General features: G+C 34.0%; 1 protein-coding gene across 1 annotated transcript in view; it reads right to left on the bottom strand.

Annotated features, from left to right (window-relative positions):
* MSH4 (mutS homolog 4) overlaps nt 1-21,450 on the bottom strand; it is a 53,882-nt gene that overhangs the window by 2,508 nt on the left and 29,924 nt on the right. The window contains exons 8-19 of the mRNA XM_026700080.2: nt 19,007-19,074; nt 18,110-18,184; nt 15,484-15,548; nt 14,952-15,121; nt 13,994-14,130; nt 9,390-9,493; nt 6,577-6,701; nt 4,782-4,982; nt 4,480-4,598; nt 2,414-2,542; nt 2,149-2,323; nt 913-1,001 (exon numbers count right to left, since the gene is read on the bottom strand). Of these exons, the coding sequence (XP_026555865.1) occupies nt 913-1,001; nt 2,149-2,323; nt 2,414-2,542; nt 4,480-4,598; nt 4,782-4,982; nt 6,577-6,701; nt 9,390-9,493; nt 13,994-14,130; nt 14,952-15,121; nt 15,484-15,548; nt 18,110-18,184; nt 19,007-19,074 (1,457 nt within the window). The remainder of the gene's footprint in view (nt 1-912; nt 1,002-2,148; nt 2,324-2,413; nt 2,543-4,479; nt 4,599-4,781; nt 4,983-6,576; nt 6,702-9,389; nt 9,494-13,993; nt 14,131-14,951; nt 15,122-15,483; nt 15,549-18,109; nt 18,185-19,006; nt 19,075-21,450) is intronic.

Here is a 21,450-nt window from a genome sequence, read left to right as displayed (position 1 = left end):
AGCTGCTAAAAATGTTAACTCATAAAAATACATAATATTCAGATCATAGAAAATGATCTCTTCTGTTCTCTTCTACATCAATCAGCTGCTCTGATGTATTCTGTTACAAGACAGACATTGACAACCTGGGAAACATCAAAAAAATAGACAGAGGTTGGAAAACAAGTACTAAGAGAAATGATTTAAAGTGTTTGGTAGATTTAGCCTGAATAGTTAAGGAAAATATGGTAGCAGTCTTAAAAATCTGAAAGGTTGAAATGCAAATGCAAAAGCCAAAACTGATCTTCTGTTGACCCTGAGGGCAGTAGTAAAACTATAGGACTGAAGCTTCAAGAAAGCAGTTTTCAGTTAAACATTGGAAAAAGCTTTATAATATTAGGAATGTTTAGCTTTGAAAAGCACTGCCTGTGAAGTGTTGGGCTCCTTAGAGCCATCTGTCAGAGATGTTGTCATGCCATCCTAAAATACCAATGCAATACTGAATTGGATGAGGACCAAATATTCCTCCAATTCTCTTTATTGTATTGAAACTTAATATGATTTATTGAGTTGAGTGAATCCAGCCTTTGATCTGCAAACTATATTATGCTTAGTGTATTGAGGAAACATGATTAAACAAATCCAAGTTTAATGCATGTTAGGATTTAAATCTATGGCTTTAACGCTTTTTGGCTAAATATATATATGAAGCCATTTTTCTTTTATACCCAGATTTACTGATATTTCTGTGACTTCCGTGGTTTAATTCATACTGTACATTACTTCACATGTCACTACAAAAAAGAAAAAAATGTAGAGAGCACATTTCAAAATATTTTTTCAACAAAATTCAATAAAAAGTAAGCATGTTAATAATAGAATATAAAATGAAAAAAAACCTTTATTCTGAAGTTATCTGCTAATAATACATACCATCATTTGTTTATCAATAAGAGTTACTAGCTTCTTGGCATCCAATATTATTGATAATGGAAGAGAGGAAACCTCTGCAGCTTTCAAGCCTAAATGTAAAAGAAGAAAATGAAGCCTTTTTTTTACTGTGAAAGATAAGGTCGTTTAATAAAAACATCTGTTTTGCCAAACACCAGATCAAATGCAATTCAAACTCTTTCCTTCCTATTATTAATCTTAACCATGAGTCAGTGTTACCTTGGCACATTTCCTTTTTAAATAGGATCTGTTTAAAAATCTGAAGTAGGCTTGCAGATCAGAATTAGGCTTGCAGATCAGAATTAAGAACATTTTTTTTTTAACTAAAGTGAGAGTTCAAGTAGATGTGATACTAAATTGAACAGACAAGAAGACTAAACAATATGACATACTTTTATGGATCTATTTTTTAATTATATTTACACAATCAAAAGCACAATGCCGACATCAGATTTCTATATTTTTAAAAACAAACCTACATATCATTCTGTTTTCTCCATTCTCCGTTCTAAATACTGTAATCTACCAAGAATCCACTTCATTTAGTTATTTATCAAGTTTATATAGCTGCCCATATCACAATTGTGATATTATATTCGGAATCCTACAGAGTAACTACCTAGACTCAAATATATCAAACATTACAGCAATTTGCAGATCAGCAGCCTTTCCACAACTTGCTTGTAGACTCTGTTATGGATTTGAGAAACACCTGTTTTACTGAGGCCAAGAGACAAGAAAACGAAGAGCATGTACAGCATAATTATTACAGCTTGTATTTCATGCACTTAATTTCTTTCCTAATCTTAATGCTAACAAATTTGACTCTTTTATGTATACATTTCAACATAAAACAGAATGATGGAACTAGATCCTGGTCCATGAAAACTTACCAGATCCAAATATAAATTCATTTATTCCTAATAATATTTCAAATGCCACGAGAAAAATATTAGTTAGTGACAAGAAATAAAACACCTTGTGAAATGGAGAGGCTAATAAAACTAGCCTCTAGTCTTAGTGACTTGCTAGACTCAATAAGGAACACATCATAAAATATTAATATCTTGTTTTTTAAATAAAAGCAGACTGTTCTAAATATAGCTAAAATTGCATGTGCAAACTCTTATGCTAGATGATCCCCTCCGCATATGCAAATCATATATCAAAACTTTCTTGTGTGTGTTGTCATAAGCCTTAATGAATCAGGACTATTACCATAATTTTTTTCCTCTGTGCATCCTTTAGAAAGAATGTAAGTATAAGCAATTTTCTCCCTAATTTCACAACTGCTTCTTACATGCTGCACTTCAAAGTAATTGTTTTCCACATTGGGATATAAGTTATCAATTTGACATAATTCCAAGAAATGAGTAGCAAAGAGTGTGAATGCCTGCAAAATGAAACAAGAACTGAATTGAATTATTGAAATGGGAAAAAATAGCAGAAGGTATAAGAAAATACGTTTTTAAAATAATATTACTTTTAAATTTAGAAGATATTCACAGACTGCGTAACATATGCCGATGCCTTCCTCAGGACTGGTACCTCTGCCAAGCTCATCAATTATGATAAGTGATCTGTCATTAGCATTTTGTATGATGTATGTTACCTAATGAAAGAGACATCAAATTTCATTATTAATATTCCATTTGTGGATAAAGATACTTTCATTTCCTGCTCAAACCCCAGATAGAAAATTTAGTTTAGTAACAGTCAACCAGCTGCCACCTAAAAACAAATCATTAATCAGCACAAACAACCCAATTCAAAAGTTCTCTGTATTCACAATAGTTTCAATTTCCACAAAAGCAAATGCATGCATAACTTTATGCTGTAGGCTGATCATCCACAATGCTGGAGTAATTGAAAAGAAATTATTGTAAGCAATCACCTTTGATTAATGCTTTGTTTGTAGTGATGGGTTCAGATGGGCCTGTGCTTGATCAAAATTTCTAAATTCATGACACATCCTCAAAAAGAGACATCATCAATGTAAAAATCATGTTAATTGTATATTCCACTCACATTTACACAAGAAGCAACTTCCAGCAAGTTAAATCACAGTTCAAACAATAAGACTGAAGTGAAAATTTAAGATTCAATCCTATATTATTAAACCTGTTAAAAGTGTAGTTTGAATGCAAATAAGGTTTACCTGAACCATTAAAACCTGCTTGAAAAGAAAATAGCTACTTTGCAGGCTTGCCCAGCAAATGACCTGTTCCAGTGATTATGATGGATAATGAGCTTAATGAATTACATGATAAAATATTCAATCTAATAAAGTGCATATAATCAATCCAAATGTGTCAGTGCATTAAAAGGGACCCTGCATGCTTGGGTGGACTAGAACAATGATATGTCAAAGATCAGGAGAAGATCAGAGTATGACTGATGGATAAAAGTACCAAGAATCGGGCATGAACTTCTATAATCTAAAACTGCTCAAGAACACCTAGACTCCTTCCCAAACCATTTTCTAAATCATAACAATTTTGCATACCAAGATTCGTGAAAAGTAGCTTGTCAGAATCCAATACTTGTCAGAGTCACCTTGAACCAAGAGATAGGCAACAAATAAGTTTGATAAGTAAAATAAATAAATATGTATGTTTAGGCTATTAAACAGGACGCAAGGAGGAATGCCGAGAGAAGCATATCTGTGTGTAGTAGGTAAGAATGCTCCATTCTGATTGCTATTTTGATTGCTGTTTTTTACTTGCTATTTCTCTCATTACTGTATCTTTTCCATAAGACATGGAAACCCTTCCTAGACTATACCTTAACACATGGATTTGTACCTCTTACAAAATTTGGAGGTTTTGTATCTATTTAAACCTTTTTCCTAAAAGAATAAAATTAAATATGTATAATTAACTGAAAAAGTTATTTTCAAGTTAAGCTAACAATGCAGACAATAAGGGACTGTAGGTAAGGGAGGTAAATAGGTCATAAAGCTATCTATGTCATGATGTCATGATACAAGTATGACACAAAGCAATACAAATGTGTAATTCATTACATCAATTTATTAATTTATTTTACTTATGTGCCACCCATCCTGTCCAGAGATGACTCTGGGTGACTTACAAACATTAGTACTACTACCCATTAAAATAATAAAGCAAAAAATAACAAGAGTAGTAAATACTGTTAAAAGATATTCGCATTGGTTTTGGATTGCAGGATCCAATCTGGGTCGGGGTCATTGGGATGAGAGGTTTTGTCTTCCAAGTTTTTGGACTCGTCCTGGAGCCCAACTTCAGGGAACTTCTCCCTAGCAGAGTGTATGCTGTGACCAACCTAGATTGGATCCTGCAACATTTTCCTGAAACACATCTATTCGCTTTCATTCGTTGTTTTGTATCATATGAAGCAAAAGGACAGAGACATCACATTTGCCTCATTTATATGGTGACATCATGACACACATGGCATCATTTTGATCTAGCTGCATCTAAATCTGTTTATGAATATATATCCTATAAATCAATTAAATATGAATCAAGGCCATTTATTAACTAACAACCTCTATTAAATGAATACCTCTTTCATTTCTTTCATGAAAGTTGATGAATTTGTTTCTATATCATCATCCATACCTATTCTGGTAAATATTTGTTCAGTAATCCTAAAAGAAGAATATTCTGCTGGGACAAAAGAACCTGCAGATTAAGGAAAGGAACAAAACAAATGGGTTTACTGCATTTGAACTAACTTTAGCGTTGTCAAATTTGTGAAATAGTAAGAAAATTGTATATTATTTTTATACACTTAAATATCCTTTTACTTATAAATCATAATTGGTACACACACACATGCACGTATTTGGAGAAGTTATTATTTACCCATTTGTGCCATAATCTGAGAAAGGGCTATCTGTTTTAGGTAGGTTGATTTTCCACTCATATTTGGTCCTGTAATTATTATAAAATTACTTCCTTCTGTGATATAGGTATCATTAGAAACAGGTTTCTCAAAATGTACTTTTTCAAGAACTGGATGCCATCCTTGCTTTATGGCTAAAGTATCTGTAAACTCAGGACGTACTAGAAGGAAGAAAGACAATAACATATTTTAATATCATTTGCTACTGACAAGTATATAGTGTAACACAAGCTGGTTTATGAACCATCCAGAAACGTATATGTTATGTAATGTAAACAATGTGTAGACTTGCACTATTCCTAAATTTTTAATATTACTATCTGCAGAACATGCAACATTTTAGCAGTAATGCAATCCTACATATAGGTAAATAAGTGGTTTTTCATTAAGGCTTATTCTCACAAAATTGCACAGCCCTCCAGCCAGTGGTGTGCCAAGGAGGGCTACATACGTGTGGTCCACCCTGTGGGCAGGCAATAAAGGGAATGCTTTATGAAACATAAAGAAGCTAGCAGTGGGTGTAGAATTGTTAATGCCTTCATGCCAATCTGCTGTTTGGCAGTGGGTAGCAGCACAGCAGTGATGAAGCGGGCGGGGGGGGACTGCTTTCAAGTCACAATCGGCAACTGTCCCCTGTAGTTTTACTGGCAGCATTTTTCAGAAATGGCTTGCCAGTTTCTTTTTCATAGGAGTGAGAGAAGAGACTTGTCCAAGATCACCCAGTAGGCTTTGTAACTAAGGTAGAATTAGAATTTATAGTTTCCTGGTTTCTAGTCTGACACTTTAGCTAGTACACCAAACTAGCTCTCAGCGATAAAGGGGATGTTAAAAATGATCCAGTTCAGGTTATCAAATGTTAGGTGTGCCACTGCCTGCAGCCTAAATTAAACAAAAGTGAAACTTGTGTATCTTAACACATATGCAGTATCTTTAAATTTAAATATAAGTCTAACCTATATAATTTTCCAGTTGCATATTTATTTTAGAAATCAGAACTATGGCAGGAATGAAGTATACACAAAGAAAGTAATAGGAAACTGCTATTTTGAAAATAATTTCTTTTGAGATATGATATTCTGAGACGTCCATTGTCAGAATTGTGGAATACCTGGAGAGCAATACTTTCACACACTTCATCCTTTATCAACACTGTTAATAAGATCCTTCCAAGAAGGTTTTCAAATATTATGTATTCTATCTTTAACTTTGTTATAATAGAATGATAGTATTTTACCCAAATATTAATCTGTGTGCCAAAAACTTCCTACAGTTAAGGTATGGGCTGTCATAATATGACAGTACTGTAAAATACATCTTAGGAACTTGCATGCTGATGCAGTCATTCAATGAGGCAGTAAGATTATGCTTGATACTATTATTTTTTTTTTTTACATTACTTAAGTATTTCTTTCCATTATATTAGAACTGCAAGTAGTTCTTGTTTAGCAACTACCATTAAGACAAACAACTTGACTGTTAATCAAAGTGATCATTAAGTGAAACTGCAACTATGCTTATGATTTTACTTCAGCTTTTTTGTTTTGCTTTATAGACTTGTGATGGTTCTAAATGTGAGGATTGGGCATAAAAAAAAACTTTGAAACTTGATCACCATTGTAACTGTGAACTGTCACTAAGCAAGGCAGTTGCTAAAAAAACAAGGACTATTGTAGCGAATTACTTTGAAGATATGGTTTAAAAAAATAAGTGGTGTAAGTTTCAATGGGAGTTGTTTTAAGAAACAAAATTACTTACCATAGTCAGACAGTGTGCAAGCATGGGCAAATGACTGCAACATATCTAGCATAGAGACAGTGTCAGAGAGTTTGTACAAGCAATGGATATGCTCATAGATTTCACTCAATAGTTTGCACACTATCCTGTAAACAAGCATAAGTATTATTTTACCATTTAAAGTAATTTACTATTAATAAATGTATCACTATAGTCTAAGAAATTTTCCTTTACATAACTGAAAAAAAATTACATATTAAAAAAATTGTTGGTAGAATTTATGTGGCACAAAATAATGACATTATTACATCATACATTATCAGAACTGAATAACAACTAGGGCTGGAAATATTTTGCAAATATTAGGAATAAACTAGTATCTGTATAAAAGGAACTTGGTTATCTTATGAAAATACACTTTACTATCAGACATTTTCAGATTCAAAAATCTGAAATGCAAAATGCATTTTTAGGGTTCATGGGTTAACATGTCAAGGAATATAATCTGAAATCATAAAAAAGGCCCTAAACTTAACAGTCAGTAAAGAAATTCTGAAAAGGGAAAAAGAAATATTAGAAATGTGACATAAGCCGATCAAACCAGGTTTTGGATCTTCAGGATCCAAATCTGTGAATTAACTTAGCTCCATTTTTAGGGACAAAATTTAAAATTGTCAAATGCAGGACTTTTAGAGGTTGCAATCTCTAAACAATGCTTTGCTTTAGGAATGCTTGGCTGAGATATGTATTTGTTAATGTATATATCTAATTTAAGAGAAACATAATCTACTGATTATGATTGCCCTGTTTTAAAGAAACCTACTGATAGCCCTGTTTTAAAGAAATGACTTAAGTGAATATTATAATACCAGATGATACATTTAATGGCGAACCGGTTCTGTAAGACTCTCAAGTGGTTCCTATTGTTCTTTGAGCAAGCCCATTTAAAAACCTTAGGGTTCTAGAAGACCTTTGAATGACTGGAATTTTGAAATTAAGTTACCGTAGTTCAATGAAAACAACAATTTTGGAGGCATCAATATTGAAAGAGAAATATTTTGAATGTGAGGCTAATAATAAATGAGCTAAAATAAATTTGCTACTACAATTTGATGTCATATAAATTAATATAGTTGTTAGCTTGGTTGTATAGTGGGATTTTAAATAAAATTTACCCAACTAAAAGACACAGCAGCTTTAAAAGATTACAGAAACTTTCCTATGAGGAAAATCCATGTGGTCCTTTAAATGCTCATAAAGTGCATGCAGTTATGAAGGGTATTAAAAACAGTGCAATTTTTATGAAACTCTCATATAGTCACTCTATAAAATTTATTAGCATTTGATGTAGAGCATAAGGAAGAATGCTTTTATGTTTCTTCATATAATGCATAATTAATTTATAGAAATCAATTGCTGCAAAGTGTATTGATTATGCAATCATTTCAATGGCTTTATTAAACAGACAAATTAGACAAATTCAAAGATAAATGGCATGTTTAATAACTCTTAGGCCTGATTGCATGCCATAGAATATTAGTCACTCAAGGGCTAACATTGAGACTAGTCTTTAAACTTTGCTTGCAGTATCTCTGGAGGCATCAAGATAATAAACCTACAAGCAGCCTTCTTTCTTGGTAAGTCAGTTTGTGACTAGAATTGAGATGCTCCTTTTCTGGTTCCACAGTGAAAGAGTTGATTTTAGCACTTTTTTCTTTCTTTCGTGAGCACAATAGAATACAACTCGGGAGAAATAGTCTGCAGATTGATTTACTGGATCAAGCTCTAATCACCTTTTTACAAAATGGAGGACAGAAAAATAAAAAGCTTCGTAAATGATTTCTCTTTTATGCCTTCAGTTGTCTAGCTCCTTAACTACCTATATCACTAAGTGATATAGTAATATATTCTCTAATTACATCATTAGATATGCTCATTAGTCTGGTCATGATATCAGGCAAGTAAGCTTACCTAGCTACATATACCGTACCTATTCTTTGGAAATGGGTCAAACCTGTTACAGTTGTTTTTAGCGAATGCCAGAGGTGAGTTGAAATGTTCATAGTGAATGAAATGTTGCATATACATTCTTTATTTAATACACTAAGAATTGATCCAATTATCAAACAAAACATTTCATTTAAAAGGGGAAACTAAATTTACGAAACTCTATTTTTATTCCTTCTGGCTTGTGTTTAATTACTTTTGGAGTGTTTGTGGGGGTATAAACACATACACACATACACTCATACACAAGGATATAATAAATGATATATAAAATATAAGTCACTTGTGTATCTGCTATATAGCTTGTCACAAGACCAGTGACATTTTGTACAGATAACACAAGATGGCTCTTAAAGACTTCTTGCCTTCAAAATTCTAAGTTTTCAGTAATATTTCATTTCTTTGGTAGAGGCTGCTGATAAAGAGTGCCAGAATCCCTCTTTGAGGGAAATGGTCAGTCCAGAAATGCAAAACATAAATAAATTTAAAAAAAAAAAATTCTGGGAAGGCCAGATGAAACACATTCAAGACATTACAGTACTGTATTTGCTTATATGTAGCACCCATTTTGGTGTCTGATTATTGGCAGGCATTTAAATTATGTACATTGTACAATAAACATCAAGGCTGAAGTAGAGACTGAATCATGAAGACAGGAACAGGTCCTAAAACTTCTAAAAAGCCAGGTCTTTGGGCTCCAGAATTGAGGCGCAGTCCCAGTCTTAAAAACTTTATAGTCTATGGTTCTTCATGACAACAATTTTAAAAGCCTCACTATCATTTAACACAGTGATTCTACTTAGAATAATCAATATAATTGTACTCACAAGTAAGTCATGTGATAGATTTCTCTCAGGGATTCCTGGCATCTTTCATTCATTTTCATTAAATCAGGTGAAGTAAAACTATATACATTTTTCATTTTAGTAATCTGTGGGAAATTTTCAAACTGAACATTAAAATATATTAAATAGACTGAATACTCCTACTCCTAATTCCCAAAGATCAACCAAAAATTATCTCTAAAGTGTGTGCTAAAATAGAGTACAATAGAATTCTTTATAATAGAATAGAATTCTTTATAATAGAATAGAATTCTTTATAATAGATTAAAATTCTTTATTGACCAAGTATGATTGGACAAACAAGAAATTTTTCTCCAGTGGATAAGCTCTCAGTGTATATGCAAGCAACAAGTGATAAATCATGATCATGATCATAAAATAAACATAAAATAAAAAAAGATAAAATAGAAATAGAAATATCTTGATTAAATGATTCAGCTAATTATACTAAGTAACAAAGCAAAGACACAAAATTAAAGCATTAGTAAGCTATGATGATAATACTGTTCGTTATTAAAAGATAAATAGTAATAAATGATAAAAGATATTTTTTATCCCAGTCATGATATACAAAGGCAGCAAATTCAGTCAGTATCTTCTATTATACGGTGCTTCAACATTACACAAATACTGAAAACAAACTACAAAGGAAATTCAGTCTATACAAATTACTCTGATTATGGCAATAATAAAATAAAAATACAATGCATTACATCATAGACTTTGTTATTTTTATTAAAAGCAACAATATTCTTTAGTGAAAAAATACATTAGTTAATTATAATTTTAATATCTTAGACATAAAAGCCAGCTGGGTCACTCCTTCATCAACAACCTTACGGGGTTGTTGTTGTTTTTTATTATTTATTTGGTTTGTCAATTGCTTACAAGATAATAGGTATAAGTAAAAACATAGTTATGAATACATGGATACATATAAGAAAAATAAAAAATAAAAGAAACAATAGGACAGGGATGGTAGGCATGTTAGTGCGCTTATGCATGCCCCCTACAGACCTCTTAGGAAAGGGGTGAGGTCAATAGTAGACAGCCTAAGGTTAAAGTTTTTAGGGTTTGGGGAAGAAACCACAGAGTCAGGTAGAGTATTCCAGACATTGACCACTCTGTTGCTGAAGTCGTATTTCCTGCAATCAAGTTTGGTGCGATTAACCTTGAGTTTGTATCTATTGTTTGCTCTTGTATTGTTATGATTGAAGCTGAAGTATTCATTGACAGGTAGGACATTGCAAAGTATGATTTTATATACTATACTTAGATCGGACCAAAGGCGGCATAGTTCTAGGTTTTCTAGGTCTAGAATTTCAAGTCTGGTGGCATAAGGTATTCTACAACAAGTAGGAGTGGAGAACTCTTCTTGTGAAATATTTCTGGACTTTCTCAACTATGTTAAAATCAGATACGTAATGTGGGTTCCAGACTGATGAGCTGTATTCTAGTATTGGTCTAGCAAATGTTTTGTATGCTCTAGTTATTAGTGTAATATTACCAGAGAAAAGCTACATAAGATTAGGTTAACAACTATTAATGCCCTTTTGGCTATGTAGTTACAGTGGGCTCTAGCACTTAGATCATTAGAGATGAGTACTCCAAGATCCTTGACAGAGTTTGGATCATCAACAAGGTCTTGACTATTCAGCTTGTATTTTATTTTCTGATTTTTTTTGCCAATATGTAAGACAGAGCATTTATTTGTTGAGATTTGAAGTTGCCATTTGTTTGACCATTCTGATACATAGAATGGTATGAAGGGTAGCAGTATTGTCTGTGGTGTTGAATAGCTTTACATCATCAGCAAAGAGAACGCAGTTGCTCTTAATATGATCACAGAGGTCATTTATGTAGAGTATGAACAGAGTTGGTCCTAGAACACTGCCTTGAGGGACACCACTGTTGACAGGTACAGAATTTGATAGGGTGCTCCCAATTTTGACCATTTGTTGTCTGTTTGACAGGAATGCTTCTATCCAGTAATGCAGGTGTCCAGAGATACCATAAGATTTTAGTTTTAGGAGTAGTTTGTCTGTACCACTGAATCAAAGGCTTTACAGAAGTCTATGTAGATCGTGTCTATTGCTCTGCCCTGATTGAGTTGTGCAGTCCATATGTTTTGCAGTGTAAGAATTGCAGATTACAGGATAGTTTTTTTCTGAAACCAAATTGTTTTTTGGAGAGTAGGTTATTTGTCTCTAAGTGGAGGATAATGGATTGGTTAATAATTGATTCCATGACTTTACAGGTGATGCAGCATAAAGAGATTGGTCTGTAATTTTCAACTAGGCTGGGGTCTCCCTTTTTGAAGATGGGGATGACCTTGGCTTGTGACCATAGTTTTGGCAAGGAGCTGGTCCTGAAAGATTTTTCAAAGATTATGCTTAGAGGTTCGGCTATGGCAGTGGATAGCTTTTTTAAGAAGTAGGCACATATTCCGTCCGGTCCAATATATAGACATGGTTTTAGATTGCATAGTGCTTTTAAAACATTGTCTTCTGTAAAAATACTGAGCCAAAGAATGTGTTAAAGAGGTTGGATTTAATAGTGTCGTCATTGCAGTCTTTACCATTAGGTACTTTCAGGGGTGGGATGGACCTTGAGTCTTTTAGTTTGTTGTTTACAAAATTGTAGAAAGCGCGGGTGAAATTCGTGCGTAGAAGGTTTTCCTCTTGTTTAATGTGATAATTGGTGCATTCAGTCTTTTATCTGGTGGCATAAATTTTTGTGTCGGCTTTTGAAGTTGGCAACATGACCAGATTTGTTTTTCCGCCAAAGTGATTTCTTTTTGGATTGAAGCTTCCTTATTGTTATGGGTAATTTGTTTTTTCTTGTTTTGGGAGTTATTATTGGTACATATAGTTTGATGACTCTTTTGACTTCAAGTAAAAATGTGTTGCAATGGTCTTCTACAGTATTGCATCCAGTGAATAGAAATTGCCAATCAAGGGATGAGAGATCGTTGTTTATAAGATCATAGTGGCCTTTTTTGAAGTTATAATTGGGGATTCTGTCGTTGTGATGATTTTTGTGTGGACGTATATTGAGACAAAAGTCAATCATGTTGTGGTCACTGTTGGAAAAGGGTTCTTTAATTTGTATTCCATAAATTGAATTCAAACTATTGCAGAAGATGAGATTGAGGCAGTTGTTAAGTTTCGTGTTGTTGATTACAAGTTGTTCTAGTCCCTGATTTGTTACTACATTGTAGAAGGTTGCATGTGTGGGTTCAGTTGTACGGGTTCGTTAAGGGTCCAGTTAATATGAGGTAGATTGAAGTCACCAAGAAAGATAAAGGCGTGTGGGCAGGATGCTGCCCATGTTAGTAGTGTATTTAACTTGTTTGCATTTCGATGTCATAACCAGGGGCTTTGTAACATAGTAAGAACTGAAATATGATATTTAAGGACAGTTCACAGACGATGGTCTCAGGAATAGCAAGCCCCTGGGTAACTTGGATGTTTTTTAGATGTAGGGACTTTTTATAGAAGATAGCAACACCACATCCTCTACGGATTTTACGATCTGATCAGTAAACATGATAGTCTATTACTGTAGTAATGGAGTCAGGGAGAGATGCGTTGAGCCATGTTTCACAGACAAATATAATGTTGAATTTAGCTGTATTTAGTAAGAGGAGAAATTCAGGTATTTTATTTACAAGGCTTCTTGCATTGAGTAGCTTGCATTTAAGGTCAGCTGTGGTTGGAATAGAGGTAGTTAGGGGCGTGCGTGCCTAGTTTTGAGTGATGTTGGATTGGATGGGGTGGGGTTGGATGCGGAGTTGTGGGTTGTGTGACTTTCTTTTGATGCAATCAGCTCTGTAGTCAGTGTATAGATCCTTTTCTCCATTGTCTGGGCAGTTTTTGAGTTCTGTGCGGAGTTCACGGGAGTGGATTCTTTGCAGTATGGATAAGTCTGGTCTTGAGCGAAGTTTTTTATGGGTGGGATTAGATTTTGCAATGGCTTTTATTGTATTAATGAATATACGTTTGCTGGACTCATTTTTGCAAACAACTCTACAAAATCTTGGGGCCACAGAGCCGTCATTGTATTTGTACTCAGGGCCATCTCTGGTTATTTCAATGATATCTTCAGGAGAGATGTTTGTTGTATTTGAGTTGCTTATGATATTGCAAACTTTGGTGATGTCATCTGATTCGTTGGTGTCTTTGAGACCAAATAAGATGGCATTTGGATGTTTCTGTTCACATTCAATGATGTCTTTGATGAGTAAGGAGATATTATTTGTGGAATTATTTGATGGGATAGTAATTGTTTGTGGCTGTGGTTTGGTGGTTATTTTTGGTTGTAGTTGTGATTGTAGTTGAGGTAGTGGTTGTGGTAGTTGTGGGATTTGATTTTGAGCTGATAGGTAATCACTTATCTGTGCTGTATATTTTTTTCAAGAGAGATTAGGCTTTTTTATTTTTTATTGTGGCAATAATAGGAGGAAGAAGGAGAATTATGTATGTCTGCTGCCTTGAGTTACTTATAAAATACTAAATACAGGATGAAAATCATATAAATAAAAATAAAATAATAGATTCGAGATCCAACATTTTCAAATTGCTTACCTTGGTAAATTCTGAAGGAAGTTGACCATTGTGTACTGCTGCACAATCAGCACTCACCTGGATAAAAAATCCTCGAGCTGAACTAAAACTTGTTTTCAAAGGAAGGTTATGTTTTTCTGCAAGTTGTGTTATCATTCCTTAATTGCAAAGTATAAATAAATATTTTGGTTATGACAGTCAACCACACTGTATGGGCACTAAAACTAATCAGTATGGTGAAAATCATGACATTTTTATACATCTATAAGAAGACAGAATAATTAGGCCTTTCCCACAAATACATTTGAAACAGAGAGAGGGAGGGAGGGAGGAAGGGAGAACCGATACAATATGACCTAGAAGGCCACAAGTAGAGATTCTTGTTTCATACACTAGCTCTGTCATGATCTATAAAAAACCAATTTATCTCACACGTAACTCTCCTTTCTATTCTATTCTTATATTGCATATCTATCACCTGTTCTATACTTGCTTCTTTCTGATATCACTTTTTTCATTTGTCAGCTGGCTAATAAATATAAAGAAATTATTAAACCTTTGGTTGCATAGGACCAATGAGACAATTCCTATTTATTTCAAAATGGTCATGAAAGAAGAATATTCTAGGAGATGTTGTCCAATGTGAATAACATTTTACAATCTGTAAATAATTTTCTTATTTGACATAAACACTTAAAATTTAAGACTACATTTCCTTAAATATACATTCATATATTTATTCATAAGGAACATATTTCTGTATGCACTAATACTCTGCACTATATTGTAAATTATTAAAGCGTATATATTGCTGTACTATTTATTTTTATTGTTAAATTTACATGTTTTGTAATTTGACTTTCTGTTGTTGTAAGCCAGCCCCATGGTGAGTTGGTGGCAAGTACATTTAATAATAAAGAAACAAATAAACAAACAAATATTTTCTAATAAATTATTATTCTAAATTGACTTCCCATACCAGCTATATCATCCACAATTTCAGTGTACGTTCTTCGTGCTATATCAAGAAATTCATTAATATTAGGTTTCACCGCATAGCACTTTTGAGTTCTCATATTCAAACATCCTTTTGTGTATCTTGTATCATCATTAATAACAGTTTTAATCTTTTCAAGAATGATTCCAAACCTAGAGAAAGTATACATAATTGAGGGTTATATTTTCAATGTATTAACTATCAAAATTTATCCCAACTCTGATATTTTTATAATCTCACTATGTTCATATATGTTAAATTGCCTTATGCAATATTTATTTTTCATTATTATTTATAAAACTATTTATCTTCAAATGATACAATTTCTGTCAGGATTCTTTAGTTACTTACACTTTCATTATGAAAGATATGTTTAAAACAAGTTAATAATGACACTTAAATCTAAATACTACTATATTCTTGACATGAGTAATACCAACAATTACAATGAATAGTAACTTTAATTTTTATTGTCTGGTGTAAAATGTTAGATATAAAACTGTATTTATAGTACCTGCTATCTTCCAAAGAACTATAATAAGCTTTTAACAATGGCGTCTTATAGCTTTTTAAGGCTTCCTGTTTAAATAAAATTAAAATATTTATAAACAAGAGTAGAGGAATGTTAATGTATTACTATCTTATTTCACTAAGGTTTGGATGGAAAGAAATATAACTTTATTTTTAAAAATTATTTAAAATATAAGTAAATAAAAATTACAGTATAATAAATACATGCACAAAAAAATTGGCTTAAATAGTTTCAACCAAGTAATTTAAAAAGTAATCACTTTTAAAAATTGATTCATGCAAATTTAACCACAAAAATGAGAGAGAGAGAGAGAGAGAGGAAGAAAATGCCCCACGGCATATCCACGTGCATGTAAGAGGAATCAGAAATCCCCGCGTTCAACGCCTGGCACAGCAGAAGAGAAAACGCAGCTGTGAGCAAATACTGAGAAAACCTGATTGATCAGAAGGAGGAGGCAAAAGAGGGAGGGGTGGTGGTGGATGGAGGTCCCACTGGTATTTGTGAAACACTCAGTCGGCAGCGCTTAAAGTCAACGTCCTTGCTCCCACCCACCCACCCAAAGCGACGAAGTCCCCCAATCGCGCAGCCCAGAATTGCCCTGCCCTCAGGGGGCAGCAATGACGCCCAGCGTTTCCCGAGACAAGAAGCTCCGCCGTGCAATGAAAGAGCCCTGGCTCTAGGCTCGTGGGCTCAGAAAACAACACAAGCTGAGGTGGCTTCGGCTCTGCTTGGCTTCGTTTCCTTAGCCCCAGCTGCTTTCAGTCTCCTCGGGAGGAGGAGGTGGTGGTAGCGGCTTGCGTTGTTTTCTGAGTCCGCGAGCCTAGAGCCAGCACGCTTTCATTGCACGGCGGAGCTTCTTGTCTTGGGAAACGCTGGACATCGTTGCTGCCCCCTGAGGGGAGGGCGATTCGGGGCTGTGCGATTGGGGGACTTTGTGGCTTTGGGTGGGTGGGTGGGTGGGAGCGAGGACGGACAGAGTCCACGAAGTGGGGCTTTCCTGCCCTTGATGGCTGCCTCTGCTTCCTTAGGGGCAGGGAAGGGGGCTCATCTGGACCAAGGGTGAGTCTCCCCCTCAGTTTCCCCTGAAGATTCTTCCGTCGCTTTTGCCTTCTCCCTATGTCTTCCCTCTGTTAAAATCCCCCGCCCCACACACACACTTATTTTCGGGCGGATAGATTTCGTGTCTGAGCATTCTCACATGACGGTGGGTCTTCTCCCCCCCAAAAAAAACAGTTAAAAAAAGAAAAAACAATATATCCTCATGCAAGAACTTTTCTGCTTCCTATTACCCCCATGCTTACAAGTTGCAAAGGAAACATGGAAGCAGGGAAGTAGCTGCCCAGTTCCGGAGCTCCACACCATTTTTTTTCAGAGGGGAATCTGTCACTCGAGTATAAGCCAAGGGGGGTTTTTTCAGCACAAAAAATGTACTGAAAAACTCAGCTTATACTCGAGTATATACGGTATATAACAGATTGGTTCTAAAAGTTATAAAGAATCTCTATCAAAGATTCTCTATATGCAGCCAGTCCACTTCCAGTTTCTGTGGAAAATATATGAACAATATTATTGGTAAAATCCCTTTGAAGCATTATGTGCCTTTTCCATATGATCATTTTGAGGAAAACAGATTATTCTTGCTATCTAATAGAGTTCAGTTTGACAGCCTGGAAATGATACTCTGGTTATGGAAAGGCAGTTATGGAGAGGCAGTTATGCTCTACCATTTTCACTACAAGGAAGTACAGGTAGTCCTTGACTTACAACAGTTCATTTAGTGACCATTCAAAGTTACAACAGCACTGAAAAAAGTGACTTATCACCATTTTTCACACTCATGACCATTGCAGCATCTTCATGGTCATGTCATCAAAATTCAGCCACTTAGCAACTGACTCATATTTATGGCAGTTGCAGTGTCCCAGAGTCATGTGATCTCCTTTTGAGACCTTCTGACAAGCAAAGCCAAAAGGGAAGCCAGATTTATTTACCGATTGAATTACTAACTTAACAACTGCAGTGATTCACTCCACATGTGTGGCAAGAAAGGTCATAAAATGGGACAAAACTCAAGTAACAAAACTCACCTCACTTAACAACATAAATTTTGGACTCCATTGTGGTCATAAATCGAGGACCACCTGTAGGTTCCTGGGTATGCTTTGGGCAAAAATTAAACATGCTCCCTCTGAATTTCCTTCCACCTATTTTTAATCTGCCTTCTTGAGCACACATATATAAACCCATGATTATTAGATAGCTTCAAGCAATGAATACACAGTCCGGCAAATAAATATACAGGGATTGGACAATCTGAGAGTTCAGTGTGTGACTATGTACTGGGGTATATTTAGGTACACAGATATTTGTTATATTTAAGGATCAGGTAATATCCTAGTGTCTCCATTATCTTCTCTTTAGCTTAGCTGTATCACATTCTGGGTGGCATGATAGTAATATTTTAAATAGAAGAAAAGCAATTCCTCCCACTGGTGTAGTAACACGATAGCGTATAAAGTTCTGATTTAATAGTGTTTATTCCTTGATTTAAGAATTAATGAAATTATAACCATAATTGGCATTTACATAATATTTTAGGATATAATACCTTCAAAGGCTCCACAAGTTCCAAAGTATGCTTCAGATAAATTAAATTGGTTATCTTTGACTCAGATGCATTAACCTATTTTAAAAATACATCACATTATTGTTGGTATAGTAGAAAACAGATACTGTTTATTATCATAATTATTTGTGTTTAACTGTCATTACTATTTTCCTTGTAAGCAAAATAACCAGATGTATGTTAGAAAAAAATGTTAAAAGGTATTTCCTTTCTCCTATAAATTGTTCGTTCTTAGGGTGTTTAGTTTGGCAGTGTTACACTACGGTGCATCCCTCTAGTATTAACATTGGGTAATCTCATACTGTCAAGTTTTAAAGAAAAATGGGAAGGAAATAAGGGGAAGGAAAAAAGAGAGATATGGTTTCCAAGTTGAGCAACAACTATTTCTTCTGATTTGTAGAGTCTTTAAATAAAGACTTTCATTTCATTTCCTACTAATTATAGATAATTTTACAGTCATCCAATATAATACTAAATAATTAGCCATTTGGTTATTGATAAAAAACAAACAAAAAATCTTAAGAGTTTAATTTTGTGTAATTAAAACTAAATTATATATTTACTTTAGTGAAGATGAAATAACTAAATTCTATTGTGCATATTAGAAGATAGCAATATCATAACTGCCAAGCTAAATTTTTTTATAAATAAATTATAGAGAATCCAACACTTCTAGCATAATGCAAAGGATAAAAATACCATATCTCAATATATGTATGTCTGTGTATTCATATCTGAAAATCTTTTTAGAAAAGATTTGTGTTTACTATGAGAACAGAATTCCCTAAGACAGATAAGCAATAGAGATAGATAATGCATAGATATTTATAATGTAATCCATAAAAAAAATGTAATCCATAAAAATATTTATAAACATACCGTATCCTGCTTTGGAATTTGTACTAAAACTGAAAGTAATTGTTCAGTGTCCAAAAATCTTCCTATAACTGGGGGAAAAAGTCAAACAGAACTTTTAGTTCGATCCACAAACCAGTTAAACTTAAATTCTAGGGTTTATTTATACACATGTACATAATTATTCAAGTTCAAAATGTTTTGAATTCAAGATACGTGTATTTTAAGTTTCATGTTTTTTATTAAAAGAGCAGAAATTAGATTTGTGATAACATAATCAATACTGAGATGGAACCTGTTTCCTGTACATGTGGAAATCATATTTGCTGGAATGTAAAAATATTTGCCTCCATTTCCTTTTTCCTTTCTCCAATTACACCATGAAATAACAATATCTTATAAACATGATGTGGGGTTAGGAAATAATGTCAAGCAAGACAATGGACATAGATACCACTATGAGATGATTGTTTTGGTGCTATTGCTGTGTTCTGCAGGTCTGACCATACTAATTACAAACATCTTCGCCCTTTCCTGTAAATATTTTCCATCAACTTTACACTCTTTGTCCAGAGAATGATCACATATCATTCACACGGGTGTATTTGCTTTTCATTTAATTGAACCTAGCTGCTCAAGACTCATTCAATGATTCATCCCTTCAGACAGGAAACAGACTGATTTGGATTAGTAAACTGTCCATGGCACTTTTTCTGTTTTTTGCTGCCCCATTAACTACTCTCCTAGAACAATCCATATGCAGTCAGTCAACCCCCATGAAATAATCTCTACTTATCAAAGAGTCATTACTCTTGTCCAAAAGTATACTTAGCCTGCCCAGCAATCTTCTTCACATCAGTTTAACAACTGATCCAATCTTGACTCAAAATGTAATTCTAGCTTTAAAAAATGTCTATATATATAATGATTCTCCCTAACATGAAACATTTTAGTCTTTAAAGAAGGACTATAAGAAGCTTTTAAAGGGGGAAAAAAACCCACAAATTTGAAAAATCTAAAGTATCCAATGGACTGTCATCAATAAAAATTATTCTCTGTTTTGGAGTTTTGTTTCTCAACTTCCAGCCAGAGTTAACTCTGAAAATAATACCAAATCTCCAGAGACTTGGACTACATACTTTCTTGGTAATTTACTATGTCCCAAGGCAACAAAGCCCATGTCCAGCTTCTTGATGAATCTCTCTCTGAATGACCTCCAGGTTTTACCTTCTGAAGTTAAAAAATGAATTTCTCAATTGATGAACTGCAAAAGCCTTGGTAAACATTTAATTTTGTCAAAAAATAAAATAAAAATAAAATTCTGTATGTGGGCCACTGTGCTACCCCTTTTTTTTTTTTTACAGATATAAATAATTCCTTTTGATCGTGCACATAATGGTCCAATTTGGCTGGCATAAATTCTGGCTCATGGAAGTCTAATGTGAGCGAATCTCACATTAACCAGTTAGGTTTAGATCTACCCTAAGGAGACAAATTAACAATGATTTGGTGTACGGCAGCCCTTACTTGTCAGCACTCTCTGCTCTTGGCTTTGATTAAACTCTGGCTGAACTGAAGCAGAGAATTTGGGATTTAGATATTCAGACTGATAGAGCTAGTATTTTCCATATTTTTCTACAGTGCAATCGCTCCCTTGTTCCTTGGTCTAAATATTTAATGCTCCCATTGGAGATATTTTACTTTGACATGAACAGGTATACTACCAAATGAGGATGACAATTAGTCAGATAGATTAAATTCCTGCACTTGCTTGTGCTCAGATAGAGAAGTTGAATCTATATCACGTATGCTATTAAAATGTTCGCTATATACCCAATGGCAATTGAAAATTTTCATTGCTCCTGTGATTATACAGTAATCACTTTTCTTTTACATGATCAATTGTACAAGAAGGCTGTAAAATCCTTTCTGAAATTCTCTGATACCTCCTTTTCATTATTGTCTCTGGATTTTTTCATAATTTGATCCTTTTATTTACTGAGCCTCTTGTATTTCTTTGTTTGGCTGTTCTTGAGGCTATAATTAAACATAGGTAAAATAATTTTTAAAAATCCCTGTCCTATATTTAACTTGCTAACTTATTACATTTGGGTAATTTATTTACAATGCTAACTTATTAATGTTATAAACTAATACATTCAGAAGATTTGAAAATTAACGTACGATACAGGTGGTCCTTGATTTACGACCACAATTGAGCCCAAAATTTCTGTTGTTAAGTGAGATATTTGTTCAATTAATTTTGCCCCATTTTATGATCTTTCTTTCCACGATCGTTAAATGAATCACTGCAGCTGTTAAGTTAGTCATGCAGTTGCTAAGTGAATCTTGTTTCCCCAATGACTTCACATGTCAGAAGACCATCAAGGATGATCACATGACCCTGGGACACTGCAACCGTCATAAATGTGAGTCAGTTGCTGAGTGCCTGAATTTTGATCACGTGA

Source organism: Pseudonaja textilis, chromosome 3, assembly GCF_049901715.1.
Source record: "Pseudonaja textilis isolate UNSWEBS1 chromosome 3, rPseTex1.2, whole genome shotgun sequence".
Taxonomy (NCBI): Eukaryota; Metazoa; Chordata; class Lepidosauria; order Squamata; family Elapidae; genus Pseudonaja; species Pseudonaja textilis.
The sequence above is the reverse complement of the archived record's forward strand: the minus strand, read 5'-3'. Positions and strand labels throughout refer to the sequence as shown.